Source organism: Rattus norvegicus, chromosome 8, assembly GCF_036323735.1.
Source record: "Rattus norvegicus strain BN/NHsdMcwi chromosome 8, GRCr8, whole genome shotgun sequence".
NCBI lineage: Eukaryota > Metazoa > Chordata > Mammalia > Rodentia > Muridae > Rattus > Rattus norvegicus.
In genome coordinates this window covers 87,235,353-87,251,431 of record NC_086026.1, presented here as the reverse complement: position 1 = coordinate 87,251,431, position 16,079 = coordinate 87,235,353, and the positions used below count along the sequence as shown (strand labels likewise).

At 42.8% G+C, this 16,079-nt stretch overlaps 1 protein-coding gene across 6 annotated transcripts in view; it reads left to right on the top strand.

Moving 5' to 3' along the window:
* Lrrc1 (leucine rich repeat containing 1) overlaps positions 1 to 16,079 on the top strand; it is a 169,468-nt gene that overhangs the window by 38,317 nt on the left and 115,072 nt on the right. For 5 of the 6 annotated variants that reach the window (XR_010054010.1, XM_039081880.2, NM_001014268.1 and 2 more), the window contains 1 exon segment: positions 7,748 to 7,865. Coding sequence is in view for 4 of the 6 variants with exons in the window: in XM_039081880.2 (XP_038937808.1) it covers positions 7,748 to 7,865 (118 nt within the window). In the remaining 2 variants the exon portion in view is untranslated. 6 annotated transcript variants of the gene reach the window in all.

The window sequence follows — 16,079 nt, the reverse complement described above, 5'->3', positions numbered from 1 at the left end:
AATTTGGCAAGCAAATTATTTTTCCAATTATAGAAGAAATAGTTTTTTGGACGGGATGGAGCTTTTTGTCTCATTTCATATTTATTAATCATATTAACTGTTTCCTATTTTTGAGTTTATGGATATGAGATTTCTAGTTTGTGGATCACTATTTCAAATTCTTTTTGGCTATGAATCAGTAGTTTATAATTGAATAGGTCTCTTGAGATACAAAACAGTGCTAGGATCTGTGCATATGGTGTAGAGCAATTAAATAAATCTAATTGTATCTACCACCACATTTAAAAAATGTGCTAAGAACACTGAAACAAAGTTCTCTTAGTTGTCTTAAAATGTGTAATACATAGTTCTGTTTCCCATGCTGTGTGTTAGGAGAGGGTGGGGAATACTGTGTGAGTTTGTGTACTGGTGCCAATTGTCCACACAGATGCTCGAAGTGGGTGTGCAGTGACCTACTCTGTCACTCTCTGCCTATTCTGTTTTCTCCGAGGCTGAGGCTGGCATTGTCTTAGATAAGCTGGGAGGTAGCAACCACAGAAATCCTTCTGTCTGTGCCCTCCTCAGAGCAACTGGGGGTGTTGTATGTGAGTGCAGAATGCTCGAGCCTCCTGGGTAGGTGCTGGGGTCTCAGGAGCAAGCCACCTTGCCAGCTCCCAGTGGTTTTGAATGTTTGCTAAAACCCTTTCAGGATGTGAGAGCAGTTTTGTTTGTTTGTTTGTTTGTTTTTAATTCTGGGCTTAGCTCAACTGGTTCTTCTATTCTATAAATATTGTCCCTTCTTGTCGTTTACTATGAAACCTTTTACCCAGGTACTTACTTTTTTCAATTTCTGTTAGAAAACTTACCACTTTGTGATTAGCTATAGCATTTTGTAGTGTTCATTACTCACTACAGTTGTAATACAGTTCTCCTGCAGTGGATCTAGACTTTGCGTCTTAGTTTTTGGTAGACTCTTAGGCTAGCATTATTTCCTCTGATGTTTTTAAACATGTTTTCTGTTACCCTGCCCATGTGTAGAAGAGACTATTTTCCAACCTTCTGGATTAGGGCCTTTTCATGACATACACATACCCCTGAGGCTTCACCCTCCTTCGCCCTGTTCGCCCTGCTGGTAACTCCTCTGTCAGTCAGTGCTGTCTCGTCTGGAACTCCTCTACTCTTCCTAGCCCTGGTCCTATTCTCTCGAGACATAGTGGGGCTCTTGGGCCTAGACCTTAAGATCCACCACATTTTATTGTTCAAACCAAGTCACAATTCTTTTTTATGGTCCCCTTTCTATTTTCATAGTGCCCACACATATATGGAAATGCATACATTTGTATACACACACACACACACACACACACACACACACACACACACACTTAAATCAGTCTACCTGTGTGAGAAAACATGTCTTTGAGTCTAGCTTCCTTCATTTACATGCTGATCTCTACTTCTGTCCACTTTCCTGCAAATGTTTGTCTTTGTAGTAGAATAAAATTCTAGTGAGTGTGTGTGTGTGTGTGTGTGTGTGTGTGTGTGTGTGTGTGTGGTGTTTTCAGCAGTAGGGTTCTTCAACCCAGCCCTGGTGGGCAACAGAGTTACAGTAGTTTGTATTGTTTTGGAGTCTCTGGGACAGACCTGACTAGCAGCTAGAGGGGAGGGGTAAAAATAAAATAAAAAGTAAAAGTAAAATAAAAAGCACCTGGGCTTTTTATTTGTGGACTTGTGGCTCTAGTGAGCACAATAATCCTGTGTTGGGTAATTCTAATTAAACACTTATGTCTATATATTTTACATGTGTAATATACACGAGACGCGTATAAAATACTAGGGTTTCATATGGCTTTTTCACACATCCTTGGAGTTAGTTATTCCTTCTCCAACCCCTTCTCTGCCATGTATGTCTAGAGTATTGAAAACTCTCTCTTCTGTTAGAATCCATTTACTGACTGGATAACCTTTCATTGTTTCTATTTGCACTTTTTCATATATCCTCGAGATTAATTCCCTGCACCCCCTGTGATTGGAAGACGTTCTCACATCCTGCAGACTGTCTCTTTCCCGTCGGTGGTGGTTCTCTCTGCTTGTACAGAAGCTTTTGGTGTCATGGACTCTGCTTGTCAGCTCTTGGGGTCATTTGCTGTCCCACTGGGGTCCTTCCAGAAAAACCTCTGTCAGTGGCTAGGAAGGCTTTTATGTAGGTTTTCCTCTGCCATTTTTAAAGTTTCAGGTCTTACATTAAGGTCTTTGATCCATTTTGGACTGGTGTTTTTCGTTTGTTGCTTGTTTGTTTATTTTGTTTTGTTTTAGGGGTAGGATGGGAGAGATGGACCCCGTCTCCCTTTTCTATCGATGGAAACCATTTTATACCACCCTCCTTAAAGAGGCCAGCTTTCCTTCAATATATGTTTGACACCGTTGTTCAGCATTAGGTGTCTGGCTGCAGCTGGGGGCTTCCTTCTGTTTCTTGACTTAGTGTCAAAATATGCACATTTTGTTTCCATAGCTCTAGTACACTTTGGTATCAGGTGTGTGATACTTGATTACCTCTTCCCTTTCATGGATAATGTATGCTTTTAGGTAAATTCTAGAAGGTTTTCCCTCAGTTCTGGAAGAATCTCATTGGAGTTTTGTTAAGGATTGGGTTGTAGCTGCAGATCACTCTTGCTAACATAGCCGTTCTCACAGTATGAACAGCCTCTCCGTGAGTGTGGAGGGCTCTGTCTTGAGGTGGTTGTTTTCTTCAGTGTCTCAGAGTTCTCAGTTGTAGAGAAGATATCTTTTACCTCCTTTGTTAGACTTTGTTTTCTTTTGAAGCTAATGATATTGTTTCTCTCCTAATTTCTTCCTCTTCATTATTGGCTTACAGAAAAGGCTGCTGGGCTTCGTGTGCTGATTTTGAATCCCAGCATTTTCTGAAGCCGTCTAGGGTTTTCTGGTGGAGTATTGGGGTTTTTCCATGTCATCTACAAGCAGGGAAGCACTCAGTTTGGCCTTTCCTGTCTCCGTCCCCTTGTTCTCTTGTCTTCTCCGGTGCTCTGTTGGATGAGGTTTGGGATAATGGGCACCTCTGTCTTTTTCCTGATCTTGTAGGAAATGCTTTGGTTTACGCTATCTGTATAAGCGATTGATCAAAAGGCCAGCCTAACTGGTTGAGGACAGGGGAAGGGATTTGATTTATGTTATATAAAACACAAAAAGGTAAATGATTTACGTTAGGGATTAGAAGACCTCCACTGTGGCAATAGGTGTCATTGTAGCTCAGCCCCAGCTCTGCAGAAGCTTGTGGCATTCCTGACACTTGTTCCTCATGAGAACCCATGCCCGTGGTTCTTCTCTACGTTATAGAGGAATTTCGGAACGACGGGTTGATGGTTGGCCGTATAGTAGCATGCGAGGATGCAGGTCTTTCTTGGATCCAGAAAAGAAGTATTAATAGTACCAGAAGGGCAAAAGACCTTGTCAGATGGAGAATGGAAGCAACATTTTGTTTTGTTGAATGAAAGGCTCAGAATCTTCTAAAAACAATAGTGGCTGTAAAAAGCCTGGCACTCCATAACAACCTAGGGCAATTGGGGTTTCTCTGGATATAATTGCACAGAATGTGGTCTAAGTGGGTCAGTGAGCTGTAATCAAACATGTAGATGTGAAGAATAGAGTAGCAGTGTGTTCTGTCACATGATTGCTCAGGGCTCAGGCACCCTGCCAGAGAGCTACACAAGTTGTTCTTCATGTGCCCCGGCTGATCTCAGAGGCAAGGCAGGAGGGCTTATAGCTTATGAAGGGAGCTGAAAATTTATGATGTGATATAGTTTGACTGACAGCCTCCTGAACTGTGTAAGAGAGCAGGCGATTTAGAACATTTGAACCCCACGATTAGATCCACAAGGCTGGTTTGGGAAAGGGCTGAGGAGTTCCCGAGGGTTCATTTTGGGATGATGGCATACTGCAGTTTTACTAGTATGCGCCTTCCCATGCTGACTAGAGCAGTGTTTGGGGCAGGCTGTAGGTGAGGATGCTTTCAGCCTGTGGAATGAACCATAGTTTGTTTGCTTGTTATGACCTCTCTTAGATGTGGGGATTTGTAGGCTGTCGTCCTTGTTTACTGCAGACCCGAGTACCTGATTTACTTGATTTCTTGTGTTATATGAGCCCTAGATACATGGAATTGGTGATGGCTCTTGTATTTTTGCTATTATGCCTTTCTTGGAAAACAAAGTAAGCTTTTCATGCTTGAGTAAACACATTGATGTATTATGAGACTGTCAGACTCTTTGAACAATTGGCATCGGCTCAGTTATTCAAATATGTGACTCTTTTCAATGGCTTTTGTGTTTGCTAATGCTTTAGTACAGCTAGTATAAAGAGATTGCCGTCCCTTAAAACAAATCTCAACTGATGGTTAAAGAAATCTCAAGGATTAGCGCCCACTGAACACCTTTTTCATTATCATATACATCCAATTAGTAAAACCGTTTGTGCAGATTCATAGTTCATTTAAATAATCTGTTATTTTTTTAACGCTAAAACCGGTAGTTCGTGCAGTACTCTTGTCACGTGACCCGAGTGACCTGCTTCCGTCCTACCCAGTGGACTTTAGCATGGCTTTTCACAGAGAACCTGAAACTTTTTCTTCTAGAATTTCGTTTGCATTGTAAACCGTTTTCAAGTTCTATTGTGTTTGCCAATAGTCATTTTTATTATCTGCAGAATACTGAATTATTTAACAGCTGGATAGCCTTATTCAGGAGGTGCTTCCTAGTTTTAATTTTAACATCATAATGCAAAGATATAGTTGTGCGTTATGCTTGCTTTTGCTGTTTTCAGCTATAGCATGAGGAGAGGTACAAAGAAGTTTATCAATAGACTTGAAAATATTTTGTCTTTTGTGTGTTACCCACTCGATTTACAAAAGGCAGTGCCTCTTTGGATCTCTATATAAATATTAATACTTTTCTTCTCTTAGTCAAAAAAGGGGCAAAATAACTACAAAATATTAGCATCTTATAATCAACATTTGGAACATCCTCTCACCTTAGCATCGACTTTCTCTGTAAACTCATTTTCTAGTTTTAAAAATGTAGTTTATGCAATTGTTTCCCAGTTCTAGTCATCCAGGGACCATGACAGTGAAGGACAGGGGGCTCTTGCCTTTCACGTCTCCGCCCCTGGGCTTTTGAGAACTTTCTGCTCTATGCTGTTTCTATAAGTCCATATGGCCAGTGGTTTGTTTGTTCATTTTTCTGCTGGGTAATGTCCCACTTTGTAGCTCTCTGTAGATGTCCTGTAGTGGAGTTGAAGACTCAGCTCCCAGTTTCTTGTAATACTGACATAAGCTTTATCAATGTCGATGGAATAATATTATTGTGACTGTTATGTATTCCTCCTAGCCAGATCTTACATTTATGGTACAATTTTCTCTTCTTATGATATACATTCCCTGGGATTAATTCATCCCCATTTGCTTGTTTCGCTGTCCCCGTTCCTGTTTCTGATTTATCACTAAACATCTTGAGACGTGAAGATTTCTTCTTTGTATTTCCTACTACATCAGGGAATCCTTGAGGTGCATTTTTATTCATATTTTTAAAGTTTCCATCTGGGAGCCTAGATATTTGGCTTCTGTGTAGACTGGTTGTTCCTGGGGCTTGTGGTTCAGGGGCATTTGGGAATCTTGATTTCGTTCTGAGGGTGTCTTTTTGTCTTTCTGAGCTTTGTTGAGTCTGTATTCACAGTGCGTCATTGACTTTCAGTTTTGTGTTGGGTCCAGCAGCATTCTGGGTTCCGTCTCTGGTTTGTCTTTGCCCCTTTATTTTACTCATCTTGGAAGGTTAAAAATTCCAGTTAGTTTGCACTATTCCTTAGTTGTGCTTTTTTAAAATCTGTCTTATTTTGTGTTACTGTGATGAGAACAACTGAGAGAAATGAGGGCAGGACAGATTTATTTTGGCTTACGGTTTCAGTCCCTCACTGTAGGGAAAAGAGACACATTTAAGGGGAGGTGGGTACAAGGTGGAGCCTGTTCCCTCATTGTGGGCCGGCATTCAGAGAAAGGGGGGCGGAGCGGGATCTGGGCTACTACTGTCAAGCTAACTTGTCCAGCTAGGTACAGTGCAGACCCAAGCCTTAACACATTCGTGTTGTCCTGACACTGCCCTTGGGAGCCAGAAGCCGTGTTGTGCAGTTTCGTGTGTTTGAGCACCATATTATTACATGGGTATTACTTACAGAGCGGTTTGGTTTTTCTGCCCCACCTCCCCATCATTTTGCCATCCCTTGGGTTTCACCAAACTTCTTCTAAGGGAATACATCAATTTTATTTACTTCTCTTAGATTCTTTTTTTTTTTTTTTTTTTTTTTTTGGTTCTTTTTTTCGGAGCTGGGGACCGAACCCAGGGCCTTGCGCTTCCTAGGTAAGCGCTCTACCACTGAGCTAAATCCCCAGCCCCTCTCTTAGATTCTTTAGTGGGGGCTACAATAATTTTAAATTTCTAAGTGTTTAATTCAAGTTTTTCTTGATTTGGTAACATACAGCTTCAGTTTGATTCCCCCCACCCCCAGTCTCCATGCTTTAAGTTTTAGCTGATGAAGTTTCCTTTGGTTCTCTGTATTGTTTCACAGTGTGTGTGTGTGTGTGTGTGTGTGTGTGTGTACAGTCCTTCATGTGCATGCACACACACTTGGCACCTTGATAGTGTGGGCTTTTTCTTAGGTATCTAGAGAATCTGGACACTGTTAGAGATGCAGGTCCTGGGGTGTGGGTGAGATGAACATGTGTAGACAGTGTGTGTGCTGGGGTGGGCGGTCACCTTTCGTCAGCTCCTCTCTATGATGACTGGTATCTCTGGATAAGGATTGTCTTATTCTTGTCCTTAAAGCCTCTGAGTTTTCTGTTAGCATTTTATGAAGGATCAAAAACAAGGATTTAGCTGTTTCTTAAACATGAATTTCAATCACTTTTCCTTCATTTAGAGGTACTTGACCTAATTTCTTTATGTCTACTTACAGCACAGCGCCGTTTTTCTAAAAACTTTATTATTACTTTCCCCAAATTTTGCCATTAAGAATTTTGTCGCATAACAGAATATGTAGATAAATTAAAAAAAATTGTTGCATAATTATCTAGTTTCCCTTTGCTTTGTAGGGTAGTAATCTTCACAGGCTTATCGCATATTTTTATGTTTATGTTTATGTTCATCGCTGTATAAATTTTAATACATCATTGAGGGGTATAGAAGAAAGACTACATAGTCAGTCTGCCTCCATTATGGGGATCCAGTGCAGACTTTTGATTCTTGGTCAAAATATTTTTTTTTTACTTACTGTACACAGTGTAACATATTACACCTATAATCAATTGAATTAATTATTATATTTAATAGAAACAATTTTAATTACAATTCTAAAATATATTCTGTTTATATGTTTATTTAATATAATTTTAATATTAGTTTTGATAAGTAGATATGGCAATCTCTCCTCACGAAGTTGCTTGTTCATATTTTAAACATTTTTAAGTACTTAGAGATAGATAAGGAATTCACAAAAATTGTATGTCCTGAGAGGTACTTTGTATGTAAAGATTATTTATAGTTTATATCTGTATATGAAGATATTTCATATGAGCAGTTCACTACTCAAATCAGGGAACTGACATTGGAACAACCTTTATTAGTCTTGAAATATAAACTGAAATGTTCTGTTAGCTCGAAGGGCCGTGCAAATATGTATGAAATCCATGTAACACCATTTTCTTTTTCAGCAATTTTTCCAGCTAGTGAAATTACGGAAGCTTGGACTCAGTGATAATGAAATTCAGCGGCTCCCTCCGGAAATAGCAAACTTCATGCAGCTGGTGGAACTCGATGTGTCTCGGAATGGTGAGAAGGCATCCGTCCCTCCATGTTTCTGTGTATGGAAATGAGTGAGGTTTATGTCTTTGAGACGTGGTCTTACTTTGTAGCTCAGGCTACCCTTGAACTTGCAATCCTCCTACCTCAGCCCCCTGAGTATGAGGAACCCAGGCTATCTAACCATGCTTGGCTAATAACACTTTAAATAGTTGTCCAGCTTCTCATACTCACTAACACTGTTTTTGTAACTTTTAAAAAGTAGCTTCAGTCCTCACTCCTGGAGACCACGTGACTTACCTTGCTCAGCTTAGTTTGGCTTGTGAGACAAGGTCTTAGTATGTAACTCTACTACTCACCGTGAACCCCGGCTGTCCCTGAACCTGTGGTGGTCCGAGTGGCCCTCCTGAGTACTCGGGGTTTGGGTGACTGTGACCAGCACTGGCTCCTTTTACTGAAACTGGCACGGAAAGCTGCTGGCCAGTGTTTGAATGCTGTGTAGGGAAGTCACGCCCCAGAAAAAGGTTGATCTCGCCAGATTACAGTTTAGAGTGACCTACCCCAGCAGACTGAGGTGCCATGAGCCGTCTTCTGCTCTCTTAACCAGGAGCTGATGGTTCTGTCCTCCTGCATTTATGTGGCTGACTTGTGAGTTCTCTATTACACTTTTTTTCTACTATTAAACATTGTACAAGGGAGATCCAAGTGCCTCTCATGTTGAAGGAGAGTCTGTGTGGCATCCTTTTCAGTCCCCTGCCCGCCTGCTGCGTACTGCAGAGTGAGGGGAACCGCAGCTCCTGCTGTGGTCCTCTCTAGGGGTGAGATTCGGTCTTACAAGGACCCTTGTGACTCCCTCAGGATAGGGCCCAATACAGCTAGAATTAGCTCTGTGAAGAAGAGCTGTTTCATGTCTCTGACATGACACATCTGTTTTGTTTTGTTTTTTGGAAAAAATAAAAACAAGCCATGAGTTGCGGACACTGCGGTTCCGAGAACCATACCTGGAGGCGGGTCACTGTTACGGTAGTGAGAGGAAGATCCCTCCCTTTTATCTAAACACCGCTTACATGGCTCTCACTTTCCATTCTCTAAGTGGGAGGTGCCTATCGGCTGTGCTGTTTCATTGACACAGAAGCTTTTATCTTTCATGAAAACTATCCCTGACTTTGAAAGTATTGGGGAGAAAAAGTCCTGCTTTAAACTGCTTATGGATCACAGAACAAAGATAGCTCCAGTAAGGTGGGTTTTACACTTAGGCTGGGAGCAGAGTGGACGTTCCAGCACTTGATACCACTCGGGGTTCATAGCTCCCATCTTACTCCTTCTTCCTTGGTGCTGTGTCCTTCCCTCTCCACTGGCCCACCCCCTCGGGGCCACCTTGTGGTATTCCCCCAACACGCAACTTTTATGGCCCACATCTGTGTACTTTTCTGCTTCTGTCCCTGATGTGGTATCCATTTATCAGTGACTCCTTGCTAAGGGAAGAGTAGTTCTCCAAGCTTACCCTTTTATACCAACTATCAGGTACAAGCTGCAAGATGGCTACCCTGAGAGGTGAGAGCACGTCACAGAAGTAACTCCTCCCTCCCGGATGATTTCTGGTCCTGAGCAGACTTTGTCTGCACTGGAGTTGAAAGGGGGACCTGGCCTGTCCGGGAGTGTACCTAGGAAGTGCCTGTGAGGTAGAAATGACTTCCTGTCTTAGCAGTAACCCGAGTTACTAAAACAAAGTTATAAAGCTGCCTGTTAGTTTTATACAGAAGCAGCAAACAACTGGAAACCGAAATCACAAAGTCTGAGGAAATAAAACGCATCTTTGAAATTGGAATTAGAAAAGAGAAATTAATAGGGGCTGGGAAGTACTCGAAGAAGAAGGAGCAGGCTTCTGTGTTTGCTGTGATGGAAAGCCCCGGAAGGTCCGTAGAGCTGGTTGCTTCCTGGCTCCACAGTTCTCAGGGCAGCACTTGTAGCTAGGAGGGAGTGCTACATGCTTCTTCCATTTGTCATTTTTAACCCCTATGTATTGACACGAAGCTAACCATGCCTGAAGTCCGTGACAGGGCATAACATTTTCTGCTCTGGGGATACTCTGAACCTTAGAAATTTCGAATCCAAGTCATGCCTTTTGTAAGTCTTGGGGCTTTATGAAGGACCCAGCAATTTTTTTTTCAAGTTCCCTGAGGCTGTTTAAAAATGCTGTCCCGGAAGAGCCTTGCTTTCATGATCGGGCTTGCTAGAGATGTGGTAATTTGGGGCGGGGAGACAGGTACATGGGATAGGGGCAAGCACCCCCATGCATGTAGGAGGAATGAAGCATAGGGCGTGGGTGGGTTCAGGGAATAGCCTGCTCAGAGTGACAGAGCAGAACAAGGCCACTGCTCTATACAGGGACAGGGTTGTAGGCCATTTCCACATGGGCAGGCCTCAATGTGCTTCCTCTCCCTTTTCCTTTTATTTACAGTTATTTTTTTTTTGGCAGATAAAATGGCATCAATATGATTTCCAAGGCAACCGAGTAGGTAAATAAAGGTCACAAAGCCTGTTAGAGGCGGTGTGAGAACCTACTCTGTACACTTTTGGGCACTGAGGGTCTGGGGCTGCTGTCTGAGGTCTGTCTAGTCTCTACTTTTCTCTTGCACTAATTGGAGCTGCCTGCTGCAGACAGAAGCTGATTGTCTTGAATTCCCTGCCCACCAGGGCTGGCCGCTTCTTGAGGGCTTTCAATGGAATGACAGTTCCTGTGTTTCTAAAAAACAGTGCTTTGACCATGAAGGAAAAAGACAAGGTGTGGGTGCCAGGCTACACAGCTATTGGATTACTGAGTGTTGAACTTGAACATGCAGTGACAACCTGACAGTTTTGTTAAATTGAAGATTCTGGGGTAGTGGGTCTGAAGTGGCCTCGAGACTTGTGCTTTTAACCCTGCCATGGGCTGCTAACCCTGCCAGGGGCTGCTCACCCCCCCACCCCCCAGGGGCTGCTAACCCTGCCAATCTACTAAACAGACAGTAGCAATATTTTAGAAGTCCGCACTCAGACTTGCTATAGACTTCCTTTAGGAGTCTTACATGATTGTGAGCCTAACTTCTCTCTGCCTCAGACAGTCCTGCACCTCTGCTTGTAAGATGGGTAAAAAGATATTCCTGGCTCAGAAAAATATGCTAGAGTTGACTTAAGTTCACATTTCACTTGGATTCTCTTTCCTTGCTTAAATGAAAGATAAAAGAGAAGTTTTGTGTTTCTTTCTAAGAAAGTGTAGATTTTTTTCAAAGCATTATGAGGTGATGCTTATGGCAATGCTAGGCTGTGAGGCTGGTCACCCTCCTTTTGGTGGGAATATGGAGTAGAGGCTATTCCCAGAATTACTGCCGAGGACCTTGGGCCAGAGTCCTGGCTCTGTCTTCAGTGCCAGAACTGCTTGGGATTGGCTCTTGAGTCTGCTGGGCTGTGATGGGATGGAATGAGGCCTTACTTCTTGTCTGAAACACGTGAGCACCAAGTTTCATGTCAGATAGGAAGGGACCAGAATATATCAAGAGAGAAAGATACTACATGTTTTCCTTGAACATGGATTAAAGGGTGGGTGGACTATAGTATATGGAGTTGATATCTGGGTATGGGGTTAAAATCTTATATAAAACTGTACAGACTTATTTCATACAGTTCAAGTGTAAGGCAATTTCTATAGTTCAGTGCCTGTAGTTTGATGCTGGAACTTAATGTCTGTTTCCTGTGCCCACCTGTTCTTGGCTGTCCTAGGGAGATGGCCCCGGTCATATAATTGACCCATTATATTATCTGATATCCAAGGATCCGGGGCAGACTTTCCTAATGCATAATGCATCAGCCCCAGTGTTAGTAGATTGAGTTTTGTAGTTGACACTGTAATTTGGCTTTAGCCATTGCATTTCATTCCCCTTTTAATTTAGTTTTCCCCAAAGTATGAGGCCTAGACTGCTGGCCTTGCTAGAGGTCGTTATTGGTAGAAGTGAAAGCCTCTGACACTTACTATTGAATCACAGTGACACACTATCCGTTTTCCAGTTTTATCCATGAATTGCTATGTGTAAGACCTTATAACACTATATCCTATTTAATATTCATTTCTGACGGTGAAAGTGGCTTTGTTTTTGTAATCTAAAGCACTATGCTCTTTTGGGAAATAATTATTGAGATTAAAAGGGCAATTTAAAAGAATACTAAAGAGCACAGGAGGGTTGCAATTGAAGGTGGGGATGGCCAGTGGGAGAGACGCTGGTTAGTATTGCATACTGAGCCAAAGAGGGCTCGGCCTGCTTCTCTCATAAGGAAAATCCTGCTTTGTGACTGGCTAGTTAGCAAACCCGAGTTAACCAGAACTTAGCCGTAGGGTCTTTTCAGTATTATGTAATGACACCATGGCTGCCCTCCCTGCAGCAGAGCCAGTCTTCTCATCTGTTCTAGAGCTTGGACCCCACTTCAATGCTTAGGGAAGTTCCTTCTGTCCAAGCAGGGGGTGCCGGGCACTGCCTGTGGTTAGCAACTTTTGGCTTCCTTGGTGTAACTTATTACCAGGCTGGAGACCTGCTGAAGTGATCTTGTGCCTGCGTTGGAGTCTGTCCTGAGAAAAGATCTCTCTGGCAGCACAAGTCTACAAGTCTAAAGTGTCTGTCTGTCTGTCCTTCTCCTCAGTTGCACACTGTTCTCATTTGTTTTATTTGTGATTAACTACATACATCCACACCAGAAGTGCTGCACGAGTCAGTTTTTACCCACACACACTTGCTACAGGCTGTACTGAAGCCATTGCTCTTTTCTCTCTGGCTGCCGGACTTAGGCCCAAGATAAACACTGTGCTTAGCACATTGCATGGTGGCTGGACCAGGAGAGTTTCCTTGTCATGGCTACCAGTGACCATAAGAGATATCGGCAAAAGGAAACACACAGCTAGACTTGCTTTTCATGAAGGGCGGCTAGACAGCACTCAGCCTAGAGCCTGTCCTTTGAGTTACAGAAATGTCTGCTTCCTCTCATGTGCCTTTTCTGCCTCGGTATGTACCTTCCTGTGAGTTAATACAGAAAAGTAGGGTTGCTTTCTACTTGCAAGAAGCAAAGTGCTTAGTCACTGTGAGGAGACACCACGATCAAGACAACTTATAAAAGCTCAAACTGTGTTACAGAGCAATAGTGTGATATTGGTACAAAAACAGGCAGGTGATCAATGGAATAGAATTGAAGACCCAGAAATGAACCCACACATCTATGGTCATTTGATCTTTGACAAAGGAATTAAATCATCCAGTGGGGGGAAAAAAGATAGCCTTTTCAACAAATGGTGCTGGTTCAACTGGAGGTCAGCACGTAGAAGAATGCAAATTCACCCATTCTTATCTCCTTGTACAAAGCTCAAGTCCAAGTGGATCAAGGCCTCCACCTAAAACCAGATACACTCAGACTAATAGAAGAGAAAGTGGGAAGAGCCTCAAATGCATGGGCACAGGAAAAACTTCCTGAACAGAACACCAATGGCTCATTCTCTAAGATCAAGAATCAACAGATGGGTCCTTATGACATTGCAAAGCTTCTGTAAGGCAAAGGACACTATCATTAGGACAAAATGGCAGCTAACAGATTGGGAAAAGATCTTTACCAATCTTATATCTGATAGAGGGCTAATATCTAATATATACAAAGAACTTAAGAAGTTAGACTCCAGAGAATCAAATACCCCATTAAAAAATGGGATACAGAGCTAAACAAAGAATTCTCAATTGAGGAATATTGAATGGCTGAGAAGCACCTAAAGAAATGTTCAACATCCTTAGTCATCAGAGAAATGCAAATCAAAACAACCCTGAGATTCCACCTCACACCAGTTAGAATGACTAAGATAAAAACCTCAGGTGACAACAAATGCTGGCGAGGATGTGGAGAAAGAGGAAGACTCCTCCATTGTTGGTGGGATTGCAAGCTGGAATCTGCAATCAGTCTGGAGGTTCCTCATAAAATTGGACATAGTACTACCTGAGGAACCTGCTATACCACTCCTGGGCATATACCCAAAAGATGCTCCAAAAATATAACAAGGACACATGGCCCACTATGTTCATAGCAGCCTGATTTATAATAGCCAGAAGCTGGAAAGAACCCAAATGTCCTACAACAGAGGAATGGATACAGAAAATTGTACATCTACACAATGGAGTACTACTCAGCTACTAAAAGCAGTGACTACATGAAATTCTTAGGCAATTGGATGGAGTTAGAAATATCATCCTGAGTGAGGTAACCCAGTCACAAAAGGACACACATGGTATGCACTCACTGATAAGTGGATATTAGTCCAAATGCTTGGATTCCCCAAGATACAATTCACAGATCATATGAAGCTCAAGAAGAAGGAAGACCAAAGCATGGATGCTTCATTCCTTCTTAGAAGGGGGAACAAAATATTCAGGGAGGAAATAGGGAGACTCAAGGGTGGAGTAGAAACTGAAGGAACGACCATTCAGAGACTGTCCCATCTGGGGATCCATCCGATATACAGACACCAAACCCAGACACTTGCTGATGCCAAGAAGTGCATGCTGACAGGAGCCTGATATAGCTGTCTCCTGAGAGGCTCTGCCAGAGCCTGACAAATACAGAGAAAGATGCTCTCAGTCAACCATTGGACTGAGAGCAGGGTCCATTGAGGAGGAATTAGAGAAGGGACTGAAGGAACTGAAGGGGTTTGCAACCCTGTAGGAAGAACAACAATGTCAACTAACCAGACCCCACCAGAGCTCCCAGGGACTAAACTACCAACCAGTGAGTACACATGTGGGACCCATGGCACCATCAGCTATGTAGCAGAGGATGGCCTTGTCAGGCATCAGTGTGAGTAGAGGTCCTAGGTCCTGTGAAGGCTCGATGCCCCAGTAGGGGAATGCCAGGGTGGTGAGAGGGAGGACGGGATAGGGTGTTTCCAGAGGAGAAACTGGGAAGGGAAATAACATTTGAAAGGTAAATAAAATATCCATTATAAAATATTCAATTAAATCAGACAAGAATGCCAATAAGTAAATCAATTTGAACCCACACCCGGAGGGGGAGAGAGAGAGAGAGAGAGAGAGAGAGAGAGAGAGAGAGAGAGAGAGAGAGAGAGAGAGAAGACATTTAATGGGAGCTTGCTTAGTTTCACAGGGTGAGTCCATGACCATCATGGTAGGGTGGCAGGCAGGAATGGTGCTGTAACAGTATCCGAGAGCTTGCGTTCTGATTCACAGGTAGCAGACAGACACTGGGCCTGCCATGGGCTTTTGAAACATCAAAGCCCACCCTCAGTGGCATACCTCCCCCAGCAAGGACACACCTCCTAATCCTTCCTAAATAGTCCACCTACTGAGAATATAGATAGATATCAACTTATCTAAGCCTCATGTTTTCACCGTTACATAGCATGTCAAGCTAGAAAAGACAACTCTGGGAAAGGGAAGAGGACTTTAGGGAAAGAGTCTGGGAGTGAGAAGCATTACTTAGAACTGTGACTTGGTGGTTATGTGTAGTGATGGTCTGATTTCAGTTAGTGGTGTGCTTTCAGTCTAGTTAACACCACTGCTCAAAGCCAGTGATGCAAGCGACCACGGGTCCCTTCTGAAGACAAAGCAGCTGTAGACTCTGGTTCATTAAAAATGCTTTTGGTTGACTATGGCCCTGGACTTTGTTTATAAGTGTTTGTGGGGGCAGGGTGTGTTTGCATGCGGATGTGTGCGTGTGTAGAGGTTCCTGGCCGATAGCTCCCTCTGCTGCTCTCCATTTGTGTTCTAAGGCAGGGTTCCTCGCTGATGCAGATGCTCACGAATTAGGCTATACCAAATGGATAGTAATCCCCAGAGATTCTCTTGGCTCTGCCTCCCCAGCACTAGGATTATAAAGAGTGTGTCTCTACACCTGGCTTTCCTTCCCCTTTTTTTTTTAAAAGCCTAAGTGCTGGTGCTTTGAATTCATAACTTCAGGCTTCCGTGGCAAGGACTTTTCTGACTGATTCATCTCCTTACCCCCTTATTTTTTTATTGAATATTTAAAGTACAAGGTTCTATGTTGAGTCCACCTGCCACTTAAAGAGGAAAATCTACAGGTAGTATAGATAAAACTATACATAAATGACTGTCGTACGGTGTGTACGGTTGTACTGTTACCTAAGCTTTTAGTAACTGAAGTCAGTGAGATGTCAGTATGTGAGTACACAGAATGGGAAAAGCTGTTATGTTGAATCTGGTGGGC